This window comes from Dictyostelium purpureum (assembly GCF_000190715.1).
Source record: "Dictyostelium purpureum unplaced genomic scaffold DICPUscaffold_317, whole genome shotgun sequence".
Classification (NCBI taxonomy): domain Eukaryota; phylum Evosea; class Eumycetozoa; order Dictyosteliales; family Dictyosteliaceae; genus Dictyostelium; species Dictyostelium purpureum.
This window is the reverse complement of record NW_003519653.1, coordinates 14,980-37,446: the sequence shown is the minus strand read 5'-3', so window position 1 is coordinate 37,446 and position 22,467 is coordinate 14,980. Positions and strand designations below refer to the sequence as shown.

Genomic DNA, 22,467 nt, shown 5'->3' with positions numbered 1-22,467 from the left:
TTTTTAATTTTTTCCAACCCCTTTTTTTTTTTTTTTTTTTTAACGGGATCTTAAAAACTTAAAAAAAATCCGGTTTTTTTTAAATTTTTCCCAAATTTTGTCTTTTTTTTGGAAAAGGGTTTTTAAAGGATGGAAAAAAAAAAAAAAAAGGAAAACCATTAAAAAAAAAAAAAAATTGGATTTAAGTAAACCAGAAATTTATTTAAAAAAATAAAATTTAAATTTTTTAAACATTTTAAAAATAAAACAAAAAAATTTAAATCAAAAAACAATACCGTATTATTTTTTTTTTTTTATAGTAAAAAAAAAATTTTAATTGTTCCCACCCAAATTTTTTTTTAAATTTTTACCCCCCCATTTAACTAAAAAAAAAACATTTGTTTTTTCTATATACAAAAAAATGTTTTCCCAAAAAACAATAAATATGTACAGGGTTGTTTTTTTATTTTATTTTTTTTTTTTGATTTTAATTTTTTTTTTTTTTAAAAAAAAAAAATTTTATAAAAAAAAAAAAGTTTTTTTTTTTTTTTTTTTTTTTTTTTTTTTTTAGCTTCAAGAAATAAATCTTGATTTTGGTAAACCTTTTGTTTTTTCAATACCAATTACTTTTGAGAAAGATGTACCTTGTAATTTTGCACCATTTAAATTTGTGTCAATTAAATTTGCACCATGGAGATTTGCTCCAGAGAGGAAAGAGTTTTGGAAATCTGCATTTTGAAGAGATGCATCACATAATTCGGCATCTGATAGATTTGAACCATGGAATCTAGAGTATTGCAATAGAGAATTTTGAAGCTGAGCTTTTTGTAGATTTGCAGAGCAAAGATTTGAATATCTCAAGTCACATGATTTTAAATTTGCGCCTTCTAAATTTGCACCCTCTAAATTACAATATCTTAATGACGAACCTTCCAGATTTGAGAAACGTAAATTTACACCAGATAAATTTAAACCAGATAAATCTAAACCTGCCAAGTTTGAAGATGGGATTTGAATGGGTTGTTGAGAGTGTGTCATATTAACTAATTGAATAATCTCCTTTTTGGTGTATTTATTTGGATCTGGTAATGATTGATTTTGAACCTGTTGCTGAATATGCTCTATCAAGGGTGTGATCTGATAATAGAATGCTTCGTTTAATACACACTCTCTTTCGACTGGGTCACTAATAAAGGGTATAAAATGTGATCTTAACCAATTTAAAATATAGTGAAAATATTTTCCATCACGGTCTATAAAAATTGATCCATCCTCTTCCTCTCTTTCTATATTGAATCTACCTGAAAACATTAATGAGAACATTGAATTTGAATCACTTAACAATGTTGTCAATGTTGTATAGTATATTGTACCTCCAATATTTAATTTTATAATTTTCTTATTACAATTTCCATCGCTGCTGCTGGTGTGATTATTATTAATTTTTGGTAAAAAATCTTTTTGTGTAACCCCTTCTTTAATTTCATTTTGTTCTTTAATTAATAAACTATCTTTTGGTGATGTTGATGGTGAATAAATCTTTGTTTTTTCATTAATTTCTATAGAAGAGTAAAAATAAAATAAAAATAAAAATAGTTAGAAAATTTTAAATAAATTAAAATATATTAAATATAAAAATTTATAAATTAAAATACCATTGATAATTAACTGTTTTAAAAATTCGAAATTTTTACCATCTATTCCATTACTACTACTATTACTATTGCCTAAAGAGGATGAAAATTCTTCATTTTCTTTATTGATTTCTTCTTCTTTCATTATACCATGTATTTAATGACCACTAAATAATGTTTTTAAAAAAAAAAAAAAAAAAAATTTTAAATGAAAATAAAAAAATTTAAATAAAAAATAAAAAAACAAATAAATATTTTAAATTAATTATTCGAAAAATATGTGTATATAGTGTGTGTTAATATATATATATAAAATAATTTTTAATTTAAAAAATAATTATTTATAATTATGAGAGTAAGATATTAATTTTCACAAAAAAAAAAAAAAAAATAAAAAAATTGAAAAAAAAAAAAAAAAATTATTAAAAAATAATTTTCATTTAAATTTTTTAAAATCCATTTAATGCCACATATTCAATTGATGTTTGCACATACACATTCAACAAAAACAACACCACATAACCAGCCATATATTTAGTTTTTAATTTAATTAAAATATGCACACAGTAATAATATTATTTTTTAAAAATAGATTTTAAAGATTTTTATAATAATAATATAAAAAAAAAAAAAAATTATTTTATAAATTAAAAAAAATAATAAAAAAAAATTATAAATCAAATTTATAAATCAATGTTTTTTTTTTTATATATATCTTTTTAATTTAAACAAATAATTTATTTTAATTATTAAAATTCTAAAAAGCACATAATAATAAAAGAAAATGAAACATAAATAATTTTTTTTAGCAAATTAAGTAAATTACAAAATACCACATATTTTAAAATTATCACACACCTCCAAAATAATAAATATTTTTTATAAATCCATATAAATCTAAAAGCATTACGATAACAATGTTAAATGTTCTTCATTTTTCTCATTTCTTTTTATTTATCTATAATTAATTGTAATTATTTTCGATAATCAATAGTAATTCTTTCTTTATTTATTTAATATTAGCACCAAATTATATGTATTTGGTCCAATAATACTTTTTTAAAATCCATCTTTTTTTATAATAAAGATTAACTTTGCATTAATATTATGGGTATAAAAAGAAACAAAAAAAAAAAGTATTATTATTATTTTTTTATATTAATTTTTAATTGTTGCTTTTTTTTATTTTAAAAAAATTATATAAATTTAATCTATCATAACTTAATAACAATTATAATAAATAGATTTATAGAATTCATTATATTTAAAACTATAAAATAAATAAAATGAAATTATTAATAATTTTTTCAATATTTTTATTATTTATTTATAAAATAGAATGTTTAGATCAAATAACTAATAAAAACAAAGACTATCATTTATATTTGATGGGTAAAGGAAGCATTGCTAAAGACTATCAATATTCGCGTGATGACTTTAATAACTATAAAGAAGTATCAAGTGATTTGGTATATGTTGCTGCAAATCAAACAACAGAATTTCAACATAATGGAGGTTCTTCCTTTTACTTGGATATTGTAACAAATAAAGAATTTTATATTTTTGTTGGTAATTTAGAAATCGGCCCACTTTTCGAACCAGAATCCTTCCAAATTAATTGTGAAACTCCACTCAAATTTAAAATCCTTATACCAAATGGAGGTTTTGCTAAAGTTTATATTATTAAACTTGATGAATTTGATAGAGAAGACTCATTAAGATTTACTGATACAAATAAAAATAGTGGCTTTATATCATTAGAAGGACCATTCAAGATGTCAAGAAAAGATAAAAAGTTATTTGATGAAGCCACATTCAACAATTTAAATACCAAAGCACCAGCTACCCAAATGCCAACACCAACACCAACACCAACACCACTACCAGTTACACAATCTCCAAGCCAATCAGTTTTACCTGAAACCCCAACTCCAACTGAAATTCCAACTGAGACTCCAACTGAATCAATTCCAACTGAATCAATTCCAACTGAAACCCCAACTCCAACTGAAACCCCAACTCCAACACCAACACAATCATCTGCATCAGCATCTTCATCATCTGCATCATCAAGTGAACCAAATGAATTAATGCCAATTGGTTCAACATCTGAATCTATGGAATCAAAATCAGAAATCACTGAATCATCTGAACAATCATCAGACTCATCATCTTATTCATCAGTCATTATTGATGATGATAGCAAAGATAATTTACAAAACACAATAACCACAACAGTTACAACTACTCAACAAAGTTCAACACAGTCATTACACTCATCATCAGAAGGCGGTTATGGAAAAATCGATAACTCTGGTGTTGTTGAACAAGTTTTCTATAAAGAAAATAATGATGAAAATGATTTGTTTGAAATTAACAATGCAAATAGAAACCACATTTCATCAAATTCATTTGTATTATTAATTGCCTCATTCATTTTATTAATTATTTTTTAAAAACTAAATTTAATTTTTAAATTAAAAGAAATAAAATAAACCACATTGTTTTTAATTTTAAATAAATAAATCTTTTTTTCTTTATTTTTTTTTTTTATTAATTTTTAAATAGTCTTATTGTTCGATTTGTGATAATAAAATTACAATCTCATCAATAATGCCATTTATATTTCTATCTTGACTTGGGGAGCTGTTACCGATTATAGAGAAAAATATTGGATTTTGGTTATTATTATGAATTCCTTTTGGTAAAACTACACCTGTTAAAGAGTGAACACCAGTCATCGAACCAGTTTTAGCATGGACAATACCTTGAGCTGGAGTATTAATGAAACGTCTAGAAAGGGTACCAGATACACCAGATACTGGTAAATAGGAGATATAGTCGTGTTGTGGATCACCAACATTAGTATATACGCCTTCAACAGCAGAAATGAGGGCTTTTGGTGTGATGAAATTATTTCTACTTAAACCTGAACCATCGACTTGAGTGTATAATAAACTTTGACCTAAAATAGATTGAATATATTGTAAACCTCTGGCATCAGTTGGTGTATTTGCTGGTAATGATGTATTTTGATTAAATGTACCTAAAAGTCTAAGGAAAGTTTCAGCATAAAGATTATCTGATGTTAAAAGAGTGTAGTTTAACATTGATGAGAGTGGTGGAGAATAGAGGGTGATTGGTTTATAATCATAACTGGTATCATTACAACTACCAATGGATGCAGATCCAACGTTTAAACCGTTTTCAGCTAACATCTCTGTGAAAACAGTAATGAAATATTGTTCTGGATCTAAAATTGGTACTGTAACTGTTTTTGCTTGACTGTTAGCTGCAATATTTCCACTTAAAACAATTGATGATGATGCAATTTTAAATTGATAGTTAATTGAGGTTACTGAATTTGATGCCCCTGTTACTATATTGTTAATAACTTGTAAATATTTACTTTCGCCTGGATATTGGAATGAAACTACTGGTTTTGATCCAACTTGAGTGCTTGGATTAATAAAGATATTCATTGTATTTTCGTTAACCATTAATGGTGTTGGAATTGCACCGTAATTTGATGTTAAATCCTCCCATTCCCATGCTGGTGGTATTGGGTCATTATTTGCATTTATATAAAAACTGTTATCTAAAATTAGATTTTTGATTGAACCTGATTTTGAAAAGAAGGTGGCTACATCTTGAATTTGGTCCATGGTCATAGATGGATCACCCATTCCTTTTACACAAAGATATTCGAAATCTTGATTTGGTTCGAATGGTTTATCTGTAAAAAATGGTGTTGCAACTTTAAAATCTTCACCAAAAGTATAAAAAATTGTAATGGTTGTTAAAAGTTTGGTGTTGCTAGCTGGTGTAAATGACTGTAATTCATTTAAACTATATAAATTTGTAAATTCGCCGGTGCTACTATCATAGCTATCGATTACAATACCCCATTGAGTACCAAAACAATTTGAACTTGGTGTACTCGAACAATTACTTAATATATTCTCTACTAATGATGATACATCATTTGGTGATACACTGCCATCAAAACTATAACAAAATGATGATTTTATTAAATTTAATAATAAAAATAAAAATATTAAATTTTTCATTTTATATTTGTATATTAAATTATTTATAATTGTATTATAATATTACATATAATAATTTTATTAATAAAACTATAAAAAAATAAAAAAGAAAAATTCTGCACTGGGATTTTTGGAAAAATAAAATAAAAAATAAAAAATAAAAAAAAATCTTTTTTATAGTTTTTTTTTTTTTATTTTTTATTTTAAAAATGCAAAGCTCCTTAAATGCCTCTTTTTAATATTATTTATTTCTATGGCATTTTTTTAAATAAAAAGTATTTAATGAAAAAATAAATAAAAAATAAAGAAAATAATGAACTATTATACAAAGTTTTTTTTTTTATTATATAATGTTATATTTATTATTATAGCAAGAGCGATGTTATTTTATTTTTAATTTTTTGTTGTTCGAAAAGATCAAATTAAATGAAGGGGTTGGAGCTAAATCGTTTGAAGAAGGTGATGGGAATTTATATACAGGTTTATGAGAGGTCATATTTCTAGTTTGAGGTGTTGTTGATGTGCATGTGGGTGTGGGTGTGGATGTAGATACTGATGTTATTGTATTGTTTTTATTACTAATGTTATCATTATTGATATTTCTATTTAAACTTTGAATTGTGTTTTCCAAATCATCAATTGAAAAAATTGAAACTATTTTCTTTTTTGAGGGAGAGCAATCACATAAATCTTCAAAATGAGATAAACAACAAACTTTTAAAACTTTTTGGTGTTGACCTTGCAAGTGTTGAAGATTACCAATATTTCTTTGAGATACCCATTGATATTCAATCTCCTCTTCAAATTCGACTGAATGTTCGCAGCAAGATACATAGGATAGGAAGCAATCGTATTTACAAATGTAACATTGAAGTGGTTCGTTATTTAAGAGTTCTTCTAATGATTTTGGGTTAGCTGTTTCGACTTTGAGCGGTGGGTTTTGTTTTATCAATTGATTACGCGATGATTGTTCTATTGATTTAATTTTTTGGAATTCTTTACTTAACCAATGTGATAATTCAGGTGAAGGTTGACGATTAGCAATAGAATACAATAGCTGTTCATGGGAGAATACTGAGGAACGATGGGTCTTTTGATAACGTTCTATTGAGCTACTACCAAATGGTATCCAATCGGCTGGGGCAAAATTAACAGCTTCTGCAATTGTAAAACCATGACTAAAACCTGCATGATAAGCTTGTGGAAAAGTGATGACATATTCACCTGGACCTTGTAGACATTTATAAATTGGTACGTGACGTCGTTTTAAGAGATCTGGAGAAATCATTGTAATTAATAAATACAATAGATTTGGTTGTCTTTCGAAAAGTTCTGGAACTGATGCCTTCATTACCTTTTCAAAGATTTCGGAACCACTGCCAGGTACGCCATACCAAGTTTTATATGTACCTTTATGAAGATAATTAATTGAATAGAGATAATTATCTTCATTATGCCAACAGAATGATGAAAAAAGCATTCCAATATACATCATTGGATCAGTAACACCAGCAATCGTTTCGGTCATATGTGAAAACAATGATTCCTTCATTTTTGGTAGCTGATTGAGGTTCCAATGTTCGTCTGGGCCGTTGGTAGTTGAAGTTCTTGAGAAACCACTGCCATGTGTTGTTACATCCAAATCACTTCCATAATGCACTTGCACATTTTCATCACCTTTTTCAACAATACGCCAAAATTCATTTTCAACTGTATTTGGATCATTATTGTTGAGTGGAAACCATTTCTTACTAAAATTATTTGCCAAAACTTCAAACTCTTCTAATGAATAAACATTGCCTTCATAAAAACCAAATTCAGGTATTTCACTACTTTCGCTGCTGGTATCTGATTCGTTATCATCATTATTTATCTCTTCTCTTGATACCCTTAATTTTTTATTTTTTTCTTCTTTGAATTCTTCCTCTTCTTCCTTTATTTCTTCAATCTCCTCCTCATCTTCTTCTGCAGCCTCCTCATCATCTTCTTCTTCTTCCTCGCTATCATCATCCTCGTCTTTTAATAAACCATCCTTTTCAATGTCACTATAAAATTTACTATATTGATTATATTCTTCGATTATGTCATTGATAAATTCATTATCATCTATTTGAACCTTAGATTTAATATTTCGCTTTTCCATAAACTTATTTCTTGTGTAAACTTCGAAATCATCTAAATAACGATGGTATAGATTCTTTAAAGTTTGAATTGGTTTGTTGCAAAAATCGGTAACCTTTAAAGCTTTGATGACATCTGGCCATTTATTGGTATGAGTGCATTCATTACAACCACCATAACGATTAACCTCCAAGAATAATGAATAGAAATCTAAATCTCTTCCATCATATTTTGGTATTGATTGAATTGGATTGGATTGTTTGTCTAAAAACTCTCCAAGATCTGATACAAACAATTCATTTGGGCCATTCCATCTTCTCTTGAGTTGATGAATATTTTGAATTTTAGTTTTAAAATTAAATTTCTTTGGATCTATATTTGACATGATTGAATCGGCTTCAAATGGTGGCACAATTTTACAAATACCAAATTTCTCTGCTATTGGTCTAATACTTTCAATATATTTTAATGGTGACTTAAATTCTTCAATTGAAGGATAGAATACTGGTGCCTCTGGTATCTTCCAATCTATAGTAGTGTTTTTTGACCAGTCCTAAAATTATAAATTTAAATAATTAGTATTTTATTACAAGCAAATAGAATAAATTGAAAACTATAAAATAATTACTTTTGATTTCGATGCATTTGTGGTATTTGAATGTTTTCTCTTTTTAGGACTAACTGATGAAGCTGCTCCATTTATTTCTTTTTTGGGTGATTTGGTTGGCGTTATTGTTTTCGATGGTGATTTTAATGGTGATTTAGTTGGAGTTGTTGATTTGGTTGGGGATTTAGTTGGGGTTGTATTTTTGGTTGGTGATTTTGATAAAGGTGAACCTATTTTTGATTTTCTAACAACAACTTTTTTAGTTTTTAATTCTTTTGCTGCTGACATTTTACCTGTTTTCTTTTCTTTTTTTGGTGTACTTATTTTATAGTCTGTATTAAAATCACTATCTTCTTGGAGGAATAATGGTTGGGGTATATTACCTGTCATTGTTCTAGTTTTAATTGAAGTTGGTGATTTTGATAGTTTTACTGGTGATTGTTTAGTTGGAGTTAAATTTGTTTTTTTTGCTGTTACTGGTGGTGGGGATAATGATGATCTTCTAGTTAAAGGTGGTGTAGCTGCTGAATTTCCATTTTGTTTATTAGGGTTGTTGCTGCTATTGCTGTTAAATTCTTCATTATCTTTGTTTCCATTTAAAAGAGAGCTTGTTGTGGTGGCTGTCATGATTGGTTTGGTGTAAAGTGAGGAACAAATATTAATATGTGATTTGAATGATGCTAATGGTAATTGAATACTACAATTTGAGCAGTTTACTAAATCTCTTTTTTTTCTAGAACTTAAAGATTCACTTTTTTCCTTTCCCAAATCTCTTGTAATTGATATTGTATCATTATTTATCATTTTTTTTTTTTTTCTTTAAAAAAAAAAAAAACTATTATAACTGTATTATTGTTGATTTATTTACTATTATAAATTAAAAATATTACTTATATCTATCAAAATAAAAAATTATAATTAGTAAAAAGTTATTTAAAATTATTGTGTGTGAAAAGAAAATTAAAAAATAAAAAATAAAAATAAAAAATAAAAAATAAAAAATAAAATAAATAATTTTGGTTATTAGGTTGATATTAATAAATATTTAATTATTTGTTATTATTTTCTATATACTAAAATAAGGTGGTTTGGTTTGTGTGTTGTACTTTTTTTTTTTTTTTTGGTTTGTGTGTTAACTTTTTTTTTTTTTTTTGGTTTGTGTGTTAACTTTTTTTTTTTTTTGTGAGATTGAACCTTCTGTTATATTTTTTAAAAAAATAAATTAATTATAATTTATATAGGAATTTAAAAAAAACCTTTTTTTTTTTATATTAGATAAATGAAATAAACATATCAATAATATATCAAGAATGAAGTTTTTTTGGTATGTGGCAAAAAAAAAAAAAAAAAAAAAAAAAAAAAAAAAAAAAAAAAATTTTAAAAAAAAAAATAAATAAAAAATAAATTTTAAAAAAATAAATATAAAAAAAAATTTATACACAAAGGGTGTGTTTGTTTTTGAATAACTATTCAAATAAAGTGAATAAATTTTTTTTTTAAAACATACCTGTTATATGCTATATACAATATATTAAGTGTGGTGTATGTGTGTGTTTCTGTGTGTATATATATAAATTTATATTATTATTATTATTAAGTTATATTATTATTGCTATAATTGATTTATAGAAATATAGTTTTTGAAATATTTGTAAAGATATTATCTAATTGTTTCAAAATAAGATGATTCTGATGATTTGAATTTTGGGTATTGAGTAAAATTTTCAATAGATCTAAAATAAATTAATGTGAAAAAAAAATTTTAAATTTTTTGAGTTAGATTTTTTATAATGACACAACTTTTTTTTTTTTTTTTTTTGAAAAAAATATTTATATCCTCTTGTCAATTAATTTGATAAAATTTAAAAATAAATAAAAAGTTATTTTTATTTTTTTATAGCAAATATTACACTTACATTTTTTTTCCGTATACTTTAATCTGTCTTATATGAGTATCTCTACCATTTTTCAAATTTGATAAAATTGAAATCTGTAATAAGTTGGCTTTAAGTGGACCTCTATACAAAATATTATAATATTGAATAAATATAAATAATAGATGGTATAAGAATAATGTAATTAGAGTGGTTGTTTGTTTTTATAAAAATACTATAGTTTTTTATAAAAAAAAAAAAAAAATTAAAAAAAAAAAAAAAAAAAAAATAGTATGGGGAGAATATTTATTTAAATTATTTATTTTTTTTTTTTTTTTTTCCAAAAATCATCTCTATCATTATGGTTAAATGTTTTTATGTCATATGAAAAATTTTTGAATTTTTTTTTTTAAAAAATTTTATTGAAGTTTACGAAAATCTGGTGTGGTTAATTATAAAAAAATACACAGGATTTAAAAAAAAGCCCATTATTTTTGTTATTTTTATAATTTATTATTTATTATTATATTATTTATTGTTATTATTATTATTATTATTATTATTGTTTTTATTTAATAAAACCATACTTATTTAAAAAAATAATATTTCTTTTTTTAAATAAAAGTGTTCACAATATAAAAAAAAAAAAAAAATAAATAAAACTTACCCGTTACTTAAACACAAAGGAATATTAATCCAACCTATTGGCTCTTCAAGTTCAGTTGTAATTATTTCTTGTAAATCGTGTAGTAATGTCCCTGCCTTTATTGAAATTTTTTGTGGTGTATAACTTTCATCCAATTTATAATTACAATACAATAGGATATTTTCTATAAAACATTTTTTAGGGAATTGAATTGTTATATTATGTGGTTGTTGTGCATCTGATCTAGGGTTTATTTATAAATTATATACTATTAATACTTTTATAAACTATAAGGGTTGTTTATTTGTGTTATTTAAAAGTTTACTTACTGCCAATAAGTTTCTGCATTGTTATCACGTAGTTGTTCAACACCTGAACCTGGTTTCGCAGATGATACAGACCATGATGCTAATTTACCAATCTCTACTTTATTGTTATCACTATCGTCAAATTTAGGTTCGTCCAATCTACTATTATTTGTTTCTATATTTGAATTTTTTATCATTTTATATAGGGATGTAGAAATATAGAAGTATAGAAATATAGAAATATAAAAAATACACACAAAATGTAATTTGTTATTTGTAAAAAAAAAAAATTTAAAAGAAAAATAAAATAAAAAATTTAATATTTTGAAAATTTTTTTTTTAAAAAAAAAAAATTGAAATTGAGAAACACGCGCGAAGGGGTAAATTTTATTTATAATAATGTTTACTAATTTGTGGTTGTTTTATCTGTGATTGGGTAGTGTTGATAGTCCATCGTTTTTATTTTGTTTTAATGGTTCTATAGGTATTATGTCAGTTGTTTTTTCAGATGGTAATGGAATACGGTCTAATGTAAAATTACCCAATTTACCTTCACGATATTGAGATATAAAAAATACAGAGGCCATTTCCAAATCTGGTTTATTATTACTTGAATATATTTTAAATCTTTTTGCAATCATGTTTAAAAATTGATCAATATCATCGGTTGGTAAAATTTCTTGATTATTATTATTATTGTTATTGTCGGCGTCTGTATTTTGGTTTCCTTCCCCATTCTCTTTAAATAAATTTAAATATTTAAAATTTGAAGATGAGTTTAATTTGAATAGTAAAAAATCAGCTAGTGTGGTTTGTGATACAATTCTTTCGCTGATACAGTTTAGTAATGCTAGAGTTAATGTAGTTTCGTCATAATCTAAATTACCGGGTATCATGATACCTGGAGAGTCCACTATGAATATTGAGGGATCGTCGCAACATTTAAAACCAGTTAATTCTTTAGTTACACCCGGTAATGGCCCAGTTTTGGCACTTTTCGACATATTAGATGCTGATCTAATAGAGTTTATAAATGAACTTTTACCGACATTTGGCAGACCTACAATCAACATTTTTGTAGTTTTTTTTGAATTTGGTATATTTTTATTACTTGTTTGCTGCTGTTGTTGTTGCTGTTGTGGTTGATTAAATTTTTTATTATGAAATTCAACAGCTTTTTTTATAATTTTCAATGGATGGTTTTGGTGATTGTTGGGTAACGATATTTTATTATTGTTTGTCGAAACTGTTTGTGAAAATAATGCATATTGGTCTTTTGATTTAAAGTGATCTAAAATACTCTTTTGTAGATTACTATTGGCTAAATCTGATTTATTAAATATAATGACTTTGGTTTTTTTGGGGTAGTTGGTTAATAATTCTGATAAAATAGGATTGGCTGTTGAAATAGGTGCCTATTATTATTAACTAATATTAGATAAATATATATATATGGTTAGTTTTCATATTTTATATACATACCCTTGAGTCTCTTAATTCTATTACTACGTCAATTTGCTTAATGGTTTCGGATATAAGTTTCCTAGTTTTGATCATATGCGGTGGAAACCAATTTACTTTGCCATGGTAGTCAAACTCCTTTCTGAAGGTATTTTTAATATTGTTTAATAGGCTTGCATTGATTTTGCTCATTACTATTAAATATAGAATATATATATAGCGTCTATTTAAAAATGCAAAAAAAAAAGAATAAAAATATATTTTATACCTTTTTTTAAAAAAAAAAAATAAAATAAAAAATAAAAAATTTAAATTTTTTTTTATTTTTTAAATTTTTTTATTAAATTTTTTTTATCATTTTACATTTATTTATTTATAATACACACATTTCCCAATTCATAGATATTTTTATATTTAGTAGCTTTTATTCTTTTTTTTCTTTTTTTTCTTTTATTTTTTTTTTTTTTTGTTATATAACAATTTTCAATATTAAATAGTTTGTTTCTTTATTTCCCCCTACCAATACCCTATTTAATAATATATAAAAGTTTATAGTTGGAACTGTAGTCGCAAATAGAACAAAAGATAATTCAAAAATGGATATAAACAAAGCACCATCAAGAGTTATATTTGTTAAAGATATACCACAGAATATTTCACATCATATATTTGAAGATTTATTTAGAGTTTTACCAGGTTATTTAACAATGAGAAGAGTATAAAATAGTTATTTAATAATTTTCTAATCATTAATAATCATTAATAATAATACCCGACACAAACATACCTGTTTCACTACAATTTTATTAAAAGAATAATAGTAATATATTGTTAACTTATAATAATATTAATAAATAATAGAAACCACACTTTGCTTTTATAGAGTTCAAAGATAGAGAGTTTGCAACAATGGCAATGGTCAAATATCAAGGTTATAGATTTACATCTGCTGATAAACCAATTATAATAGATTTCGATAAAGTAAGCATTACCTTTTCTATAGTAAAATAAATTTTGGGTTATTAATATAAGGTTTAATTTCATTGTTGCAGGATCGAAATTCAAAAGAAATTAATGATGATAGAAGAGACTTTAGAGATAATAATAGAAGATATAATAACTTTCATCGTGGTGATAGGGATTATAGGGAAAATAGGGAAAATAGAGATAATAGTATTAGGGATAGTAGAGATACCAGGGATAATAGAGATAATAGAGATAATAGAGAAAATAGAGATAACAGAGAAAACAGAGAAAATAGAGATAGAGATAGTTATAGAAATAGAGATAGTAAAGTTATAAATAGCGACGATGAAAGATTTGATAGTAGTTCTGATAAAAAGAAATATAATGACAGCGAAAAAGACCATAATGACGATGATAACAAAAGTAGAAATGAAGATGAAAAATCTTCCTCTTCCTCCTCCTCGTCCTCCTCCTCATCAGATAAGAATAGAGCAAGTTTGTCGAATGTATCATCATCAAGATCTCCATCATCATTAAAAAGATATCGACATGATGATTATAATAGATCACCACCATTATCTCCACCTTCATACGATAGATATAGTGATGTATGTATTCAATATATAAATTGGTTTACTTTAATATTTTAATAATTAACTTTTTATTTCTTTATTTTAGAGACACTATCATACAACTTCAACTTATTATCATAGTCATCCCCATTCAGCACCACACCACCACCATAGCGTTGGATATCAATCGCATTTAAATACACCATCAACTAGCTCACCAATATTATTAACCCCACATCTTCCTTCTCCACATCATACACATTTTTCACACCATACCAACAGCGGCGGCCATATTAATTCTCCACCATGTCCAACCTTATTTGTTTCAAATTTACCAAAAGATGTCACAGAAAGAGAGGTATCAATTTTATTTAGATTTATGGCTGGTTTTGTTGGTATTCGTTTAATTAATAAGGAAGGTAAACTGCCAATGTGTTTTTGTGATTTTGTTGATTCTCAATCCGCTGCCATGGCTTTAGATTTTTTACAAGGTTTTAGAATGGATCCAAAAGATATTTCCTCTTCAATTTCAATCGAATTTGATAGAGCAAATAATAAAAGATAAATTAGAAAAATAAAATTATACTAAAAAAAAAAAAATTTATTTATTTATTTATTTATGGTTGTATGTTTATTTTATACAATTATTTATTTAATTATCTTTTTTTAAATCCAAATATTTCTTTATATAATTATTTACAATTTCGGGATTTGATCTACCTTTGGTTTCCTTCATAATTTGACCAACAAAGAATTTGAAAAGTCTAATTTTACCTTCATGATAATCTTTGACTTCGTTTGGATGGGCATCAACTAGTTTACGACAAAGTTCTTCCAACAATTGATGATCAGAGATTTGAGATACACCTAAATGATCTACAATTTCTTTTGGAGATCTTTTATCACCGTTTAAGATCATTTCGAGAATTTCTTTAGCAGGGTTCATTGAAACATAACCACTTTCGACCAAATCATAGATTTGAGTTAATGTTTCAACATTGATGTTGATGGTTGAGAAATCTGTTACATTATTTGAATTGGACCATTTATAGATATCACGAAGAATCCAGGTTAAAAGTTTCTTTGGATCTCTTTTAGTTCCACCAAAGCTAATGCATTGTTCAAAGAATTTGGCTGCTTTGTGGTCATTTACCAAGATATTTGCGTCGTATAGGGAGATATCGTATTGTTTGATTAAACGATCTCTCATTTCTTGTGGTAATTCACCAATTTGATTCTTGAGACGTTCAATTGTTTCCTCAGAGGTTATAAGAGGTGGTAAATCTGGATCTGGGAAAAATCTATAGTCTACTTCATCTTCTTTGGTACGAAGATGGAAAGTTTCACCGCTATCTTGGTTAAAGCCACGAGTTTCTCTTTTAATTATATCACCATTTTCCAAAATTTCGATTTGACGAGCAGCTTCGGCGTCAATACTTGATACTATGGCTTTGGCAGAGATCATATTTTTGATTTCAACACGGGTGCCTAATGGTGTGTCTGGTTTGTGAACAGATATATTAACATCGCAACGAAGTTCGCCAAATTGCATGTTTGCATCACTAGAGCCAATGTGTTTTAAAAGATGTTGAAGTTGAGTAATATAAAGTCCTACTTGTTCAGAGGATGTGAAATCTGGTTGAGAAACGATTTCCATTAAACCAATGCCTGCTCTATTAAGATCTACAAGTGATTTGGTTGGATGTAAGTCGTGAATTGATTTGCCAGAATCTTGTTCTAATTGTATATGTGAAATATTAATTTTATGTTTTCTGTTATCTTTTAAATCCAATATCAATTGGCCCCCTTGCACTATTGGTGCATTTAGTTGAGTAATTTGATAACCTTGTGGTAAATCTTGATAAAAGTAATGTTTTCTATCGAAATAACTGTACTTGTTTATTTTACCACCTATTGCTAAACCTGTTTTAATTGCTTGCTCTACACACTTTTCATTTAACACTGGTAATGATCCAGGAAATGCTGCATCGACATAACTAACACGTGAGTTTGCTTTGAATCCTTCCATACTACCAATGTTCAAACTGTTTGAAAATAATTTCTCTTTTGTTTTAGTTTGAGCATGCACTTCAATACCAACTATAAGTTCCCAAAGGTCACCTGTTTTATTACTTTTTAAATAATCATTATTATTTTTAACTATATATTTTATATTGTTTTTATTGCCATTGCTATTATTAGAATTACTAGTATCATTTAGTTTTACTGATGTTTGCAAACTATAATATCTTTGAAAACTATTAAATTTATTTAATTTATTAAGGTTATTTATTATCATTTTTTATTTTATTATAAAATTTGAAACATTAAATATTATCTTTCATATGAATCATTCCAAATTTTAAATTAAAATAAAAAAAAAATAAAAATTTAAAAAACTTTAAAAAAAAAAAAAAAAAAAAAATTGTTTTTTAAATTTTTTTTTTTTTTTTTATTTTAAAATTTATTAATTTGTAATTAAAATGAGCGAAAATAGAGATATAGATAATAAAGATACAGATAATAAAGAGACAACCACAACGTCAACCCCACCAACATCAACACCACCCACTTTAAATTTAAAATTTAAAAAAAAAGATAAAGTTAGAAATTTAAGAAAGAAAGATGAAACAAACAGCAATCTAGAAGTTGAAGGAGAGGAAGATGAAGAAAATATATTAGAATTAACAAAAGAAAAACAAAAGCTAAGGGAAAAGGGCAAAGGATTAAATGTTGGTATCTTGGCAGAGGGACCACATATCAAACAAAATTTTAGAGAATTAGAAAATAAACTAGATGACTCTTTTACAGCTCACAATGAAGACAAACAAGAGGTAAACCTTCATTTAGAAAAATATATAAATGAACAATTGGAATTAAAAAAACAAAAACAAAAACAAAGTAAAACAGATAATAATGATAATAACAATAATGAAAATAATAGTAATACCGAATTAAAAGAATCATCATTATTTGAAACACCAGAACATTTAAAAAGAAATGAAAAAAAACAGAATGAAGATAAAACCAATTGGGTTGCAGGTATAGCCGAGGTACAATTACCAGAAGTTTTTAAATATAAGAATATGGTTGAAACTGAAAAAGCAAGGGATGCAATGGAAAAAGACTCTGATAAGCATACTGAAAAGTTAAACACTCCTCAAAATTTCAATCAAAACTACCAATATCATAATAGATGTAAGTAACAATACTATAATAATGAATAGTTTTATTTAGATAATAGATTTTAATTTCTTTTTATTTTATTTTTTTTAATTTCAAATTTAGTTATAAATAATAAAAAAAGATCAGATGACAAAGCAACTGACCAAGAGGCAGTAGAGAATTTCAAGAAAAGATTTAGATATTAAATTAATACCCAAATATATTATTTATTTCAAAAAAAAAAATTTCTTTTTTTTTTTTTTTTTTTGTTTTTCTATTTTTTAATTCTTTTTTTGAATTTTTATAAATTATAAAACATAGTAATAATAAAATCCTTTTTATTTTTTCTTAATAAGGAATATTTTTCATATACCACACATTATTCGATTTTTTTATTTTTTATTTTTTATTTTTTTTTCCTTTTTCGTTTTTACTTTTTAATTATTATTTTTTTTTTTAATTTTTTTTTTAATTTTATTAACATTAACTAAAGTAATAAAATTCTTTCTTTTTCAAAGGACATAAAATATTTTTTTTTTTTTTTTTTTATTTATTTTTTTTTATATAAATTTAAAAAAAAAAAATAGATATATTAAAAATGGAATTAAACATAAAAGAAAAAATTCAAAAAGATACTTTGGTTTCAAATAAAAATAAAAAAAAAAAAATGAATAGTAATAAAAATGAAAAAATAAATAAATTAAAAAATGGTCAAGAAGGGGATGAAATGTCAAAAAATAAGGAACAAAAACCAGCAATCAACGATTTATTATTTAAATATTTTTTAAAATTAGATAAAGAAGCATCAAAAAGAGGTTTTACAGAATATGGTGGTTCCGACAATGAAAAAGAATCAGAAAATAAATATATTTTGGGTAGTCCAGTTTTAAACAAAAAAAATAAAAAAATCCAAAAACAAGAAATTTATTAAATATAAAAAAAATAAATAAAATGATATAAATTTTCCATATCTTTTTTTAAACAATTATTATATTTTTGTGTTTATTTTTAGAAAAAAAAAAAAAAAAACATAAAATGTTTGATTAGACTTTTATTTTTTTATTTTTAATTTTATTTATATATATCAATGAAATTAATTTATTTTGTTTGATTTGACCAAACGACTCTAGCTTGTAAAATTGAAGCCAATTCTTTACAAAACTCTTCAAGTATAATTACAGCGTTGAAAAAGTTTAATTCGGAGGGTTTTAATGAGGAAAGTACTGGGTCATCTGGGAAGTTATTTTCTTCATTTGAACTAATTCTATTAGTATCTGTCATATAAAGTCTTAACTTGTCTAAAATTTCGTTAAAAAATTGATATGATTTTGATCTTTCTTCAATTTCTTTTGATAACTATTATTATAAAAAAAAAATTAATAAATTATTATATTTTTTTCTTTTTTTATAAAAGACTTACATTTAATAAAACATTATAAATCGATGTTGGGTTATTGTTATTGTTATTATTATCATTATTATTATTATTGTTTTTGTTATTGTTGTTATTATTTTTATTGTTTTTATTTTCTTTGTTTTCGTTGATTTCTATATTATTATCCTCTGTAAAATCTTCATTTTCTTCTTCGTCATCTTTTAATGTGTCGAATGGATATGATGTAAGAGGGGATGAAGGTTGTGAGAGAACTTTTGGACTATTATTATTAACTATATTATTTTTTACATTATTATTATTGTCATTATTATCATCGCTGGTGTTATTACTATCACTAGAATGCATTAAATATGGGAAAAGCTGTGGACATGGGTAATAACATAACTTTGAAAAAATACCAGTAATAACAAAATTAATTTCGATTGGTAAAGATAAACAATTTCGGAATAGTTTGAAAAGTTCCTCTAAAAATAAACCATAATATTCAGTTGAATTATTATTATTACTATTATTTAAATTATTATTATTAAAACTTATATTATTATTTGAAATATTTGATGATATATTATTTTTACTATTATTTAAACTATTATTATTATTATTATTATTATTATTATTATTATTATTATTATTATTATTATTATTATTGTTATTTTGTTGTTGTGGTTGGTTAAATGATTGTCTTGATGGGAATAAATATTCTTTTGGCCAATTTGAACAAGCTTCAGAATATAAGGTGATTTGATAACGTGCATCCACTAAATAAGCACTATAACCATTTGTTTGAGAATTAATTTTATTTTGAAGTAAATCACTGATATTTCCATTTGACTGATCTGATAATTGGGCTAAATTTGAATATTTGTTTCCAAATAAATTTAAATAGTTTGTAATTGATCTTTGAGCAACTAATAAATTATTTAAACCATGATAACCAAAAGATGATTGTTGGTGATATCTCTTTAAGTGAACTAAAATTAAATCGTATAGTGTAAAAAAGTCACGCAATCCGACCATTGTTGAAAACAATCTAAGTGCACTAATTGAAACTATAAAGTTTTTACTTGAAATTCTTTTGATAAGAGTTTTCTTAAAAAAGTAATCCTCATCGTCAACACTGGTAAAACTATTTCCTGAATTCTTTAGTGACTCTGCATTATGAAGTGGGTTGGTGCCACCTAAAAAGAAAGAAATGGTTTTTTCTAAAAGTTCACCATCTAATAATGGTAATACCTCTTTGAGGTATAGCATTGCTGTAGCAGATTTACCCTCATCAAGACCCAAAAGGTTTGGTCCTAAAGTATCTGCTAAAAATAATTCCTCCCATAGTGTTATAATATATTCACCAATGTTCTAAAATTTAAAATTAAAAGTTAATATCTATAGATGATTGTAATACAATAATGATGTATAATTACATTTTTTTTAATATATGACAATGCACAACAAAATGAAACTCTTGATTTAAAGTGTTCTAATATATTTAAATTTTCTGATGAGATTGGTGGTCCAGAAATATAATAATGAGATGATTTAATTTTTATAGGTAATAAATCAAAAGTTTTAATAAGTTCTGTCATCTATAATTATAAAAATGAATTATTAATATTAAATCTATTTATAGCGAGTATAATATTATACATTATAACTAATCCTTACCATTGTGTTCATAAATTTAAGGTGATTTAATAATGATAATGGATCTGGGTGTACAAATTCTAATTTCTCTTCTTTTGGTGATGTTGCTGTATTTAAATTTACTAAGGGTGATATACCATTGTTTTGTGCTGATGGTGAAGTTAAAGATTGAGATTTTTTTAAATCACTAGTTGTATTTGATGCTATTAGTTCAATAGATGGAGTTGTTTGAACTTCTGAAATTAACTCTAAACATTGAATCATTGATTTTCTAGCTCTTTCACCAATAGAGCCATGGGTCCATAAGTGTCCTAATAAACCCTGAAATACAATAAAGTTTTCACCTTGGTTAAATGAGTTGTCTTGAAAAAAACCAATTAAATTTGGATATTTAATTAAAATTGATGTTAATGTTTCTAAAAGATTTACAAATTCACTATCATCATTTGATTGTAATGGTAGACGGTTAATGGGTAATAATTTTCTGTCATCTTCGATTTGCTGTGATGTTACAATAGTTGCTGATGTTGGTGATATGTTATTACTACCATTATTCGCTATATTAATAGAAGAGGATGAACCATTCAATGCTTGTTGTTGCTGTAATAGTTGCTGTTGTTGTAATAACTGTTGTTGCTGTTGCTGTTTGATCATCTTTTTTATTAAACCACAAATTGGCTTGTGTACACTCATGTATGGTAATAATGGTTGCGATAAATCACCTAATAATGTTGTTATTGTTTGTAAAACTAATTTTCTAACACCTTGTGGTTTCTTTATAAAAGATTTAAAATTATTAATATTATTTTATAAACTATGGTGTGTATTAAAATATTATACTTACATCATGTTCCCCCAACAGACATAAAGTTTCGAATATTTTATTTTTTAAAAAGAACTCTATACATGGTCCAGCATCACCCATTTTTTTATTTTCATCTACTAATTTAGAACCCATACCAATTAAATGACCTGGTAATTGATATTCGTGAAAACTTTCGATATCATCTAAAAAAATTTTAAAATAATGAATTAGTATTTCTTCTATAACTGAAAATAAAGTTTATAACGATTGTAAATAGTTACCCCTTTTATCATTATAAAAAGATACAATTGCTCTCCAATGTGCCTTCAAATCATCAAGATCTGACTGAGCAGGTTGGGGTGCTAATACCTCTCCAATAGATGAAAATATTTTATACATCTTGATATACCTTTGCTATTGTGTTGTTCTTGCAATTGTTTTATTTATTTTATATATATAAATAAAAATAAAATGAACTTATTTTTTCTTTTTTTTTTTTTTGTAAACGAAACAAATCTTTGATTTTGTTATTAAAAAAACAAAAAAAAAAAAAAAAAAGAAATCAAAGATTTTATATTATTTTGTTTTTATTGAGTTCTATACAAAAAACAGAATGAAATAAAAAAATGAAAAATAAAAGTAAAATGAAAAGAAATATTTAGCAATAAAAATTAAATTAAAAGTAAAAAAAGAAATAAATTATAAATTAAAACACATTCAAAAAAAAAAAAAAAAAAATTTAAAAAAATTAAAAAAAAATTAAAAAAAATTAAAAAAAAATTTAAAAAAAAATTTAAAAATAAAAACAAATATTATTTTGATATGAAAAAAAATATTTATATGTTTGTATTTATATGTATATATTAAAAATTAAAATGGATTTTAGAAAATAATACCTCCAGATATATACATTTCATTTAGAATAATAATAGAAAGAAGCAATTAAAATGGTTTATATATAGAAAATCCAACACTGGGTCTCGCTGCTACTTGGCCCTGGGGGTGTTTTTTATGGCATCCCCAACAAGGTTATTCTTTAAGTAAATTATTTTTATTTTATATGTTATTTTTACAATAAAACTAATATTTTTTTTTATTGTTCCAGTTTGAAAAATGTAAACAAGATAAATAATAAATAAATTTAATTTTTTTGATCAATAAAAGAATGTGATAAATTATCTTGTTGTATTATATTATTTGATATTTTTTTGTTAAATTTTTATTTTATTATATTTTTTTATTGTTG

General features: G+C 24.6%; 11 protein-coding genes across 11 annotated transcripts; 4 read left to right on the top strand and 7 right to left on the bottom strand.

Moving 5' to 3' along the window:
• Positions 1-552: 552 nt before the first annotated feature.
• Positions 553-1,758, bottom strand: DICPUDRAFT_156766 (uncharacterized protein; the record flags this gene model as incomplete). The annotated part of the gene is made up of 2 exons (XM_003292029.1): positions 553-1,538; positions 1,635-1,758. The coding sequence occupies 2 exons, from the start codon at positions 1,756-1,758 to the stop codon at positions 553-555; spliced, it is 1,110 nt and encodes a 369-aa protein (XP_003292077.1).
• A 1,143-nt stretch (positions 1,759-2,901) lies between these two features.
• On the top strand, positions 2,902-4,128 carry DICPUDRAFT_92802 (uncharacterized protein). Its single transcript, XM_003292033.1, has one exon. It carries the CDS (start codon positions 3,002-3,004, stop codon positions 4,067-4,069), a length of 1,068 nt encoding a protein of 355 aa, XP_003292081.1. The 5' UTR covers positions 2,902-3,001; the 3' UTR covers positions 4,070-4,128.
• A 64-nt stretch (positions 4,129-4,192) lies between these two features.
• On the bottom strand, positions 4,193-5,674 carry DICPUDRAFT_6688 (uncharacterized protein; the record flags this gene model as incomplete). The annotated part of the gene is made up of 1 exon (XM_003292028.1): positions 4,193-5,674. A coding segment is annotated over one exon (1,482 nt), but the record flags the coding sequence as incomplete, so codon positions are not given.
• A 370-nt stretch (positions 5,675-6,044) lies between these two features.
• On the bottom strand, positions 6,045-9,194 carry DICPUDRAFT_39970 (uncharacterized protein; the record flags this gene model as incomplete). Its single annotated transcript, XM_003292027.1, has 2 exons — positions 6,045-8,336; positions 8,412-9,194. The coding sequence occupies 2 exons, from the start codon at positions 9,192-9,194 to the stop codon at positions 6,045-6,047; spliced, it is 3,075 nt and encodes a 1,024-aa protein (XP_003292075.1).
• An 856-nt stretch (positions 9,195-10,050) lies between these two features.
• On the bottom strand, positions 10,051-11,415 carry DICPUDRAFT_39988 (uncharacterized protein; the record flags this gene model as incomplete). Its single annotated transcript, XM_003292026.1, has 4 exons — positions 10,051-10,123; positions 10,307-10,408; positions 10,932-11,153; positions 11,240-11,415. The coding sequence occupies 4 exons, from the start codon at positions 11,413-11,415 to the stop codon at positions 10,051-10,053; spliced, it is 573 nt and encodes a 190-aa protein (XP_003292074.1).
• Positions 11,416-11,640: 225 nt separating this feature from the next.
• Positions 11,641-12,871, bottom strand: DICPUDRAFT_89665 (uncharacterized protein; the record flags this gene model as incomplete). The annotated part of the gene is made up of 3 exons (XM_003292025.1): positions 11,641-12,278; positions 12,330-12,633; positions 12,701-12,871. The coding sequence occupies 3 exons, from the start codon at positions 12,869-12,871 to the stop codon at positions 11,641-11,643; spliced, it is 1,113 nt and encodes a 370-aa protein (XP_003292073.1).
• A 404-nt stretch (positions 12,872-13,275) lies between these two features.
• Positions 13,276-14,782, top strand: DICPUDRAFT_89664 (uncharacterized protein; the record flags this gene model as incomplete). The annotated part of the gene is made up of 4 exons (XM_003292032.1): positions 13,276-13,395; positions 13,541-13,610; positions 13,916-14,253; positions 14,324-14,782. 4 exons carry the CDS (start codon positions 13,276-13,278, stop codon positions 14,780-14,782), a joined length of 987 nt encoding a protein of 328 aa, XP_003292080.1.
• Positions 14,783-14,869: 87 nt separating this feature from the next.
• DICPUDRAFT_156759 (uncharacterized protein) lies at positions 14,870-16,516 on the bottom strand (the record flags this gene model as incomplete). The annotated part of the gene is made up of 1 exon (XM_003292024.1): positions 14,870-16,516. One exon carries the CDS (start codon positions 16,514-16,516, stop codon positions 14,870-14,872), a length of 1,647 nt encoding a protein of 548 aa, XP_003292072.1.
• A 184-nt stretch (positions 16,517-16,700) lies between these two features.
• DICPUDRAFT_156758 (uncharacterized protein) lies at positions 16,701-17,588 on the top strand (the record flags this gene model as incomplete). The annotated part of the gene is made up of 2 exons (XM_003292031.1): positions 16,701-17,415; positions 17,506-17,588. The coding sequence occupies 2 exons, from the start codon at positions 16,701-16,703 to the stop codon at positions 17,586-17,588; spliced, it is 798 nt and encodes a 265-aa protein (XP_003292079.1).
• A 461-nt stretch (positions 17,589-18,049) lies between these two features.
• Positions 18,050-18,313, top strand: DICPUDRAFT_156757 (uncharacterized protein; the record flags this gene model as incomplete). The annotated part of the gene is made up of 1 exon (XM_003292030.1): positions 18,050-18,313. The coding sequence occupies one exon, from the start codon at positions 18,050-18,052 to the stop codon at positions 18,311-18,313; it is 264 nt and encodes an 87-aa protein (XP_003292078.1).
• A 167-nt stretch (positions 18,314-18,480) lies between these two features.
• DICPUDRAFT_82713 (uncharacterized protein) lies at positions 18,481-21,620 on the bottom strand (the record flags this gene model as incomplete). The annotated part of the gene is made up of 6 exons (XM_003292023.1): positions 18,481-18,738; positions 18,803-20,131; positions 20,197-20,358; positions 20,438-21,190; positions 21,261-21,424; positions 21,503-21,620. The coding sequence occupies 6 exons, from the start codon at positions 21,618-21,620 to the stop codon at positions 18,481-18,483; spliced, it is 2,784 nt and encodes a 927-aa protein (XP_003292071.1).
• Between the last annotated feature and the right edge of the window lie 847 nt (positions 21,621-22,467).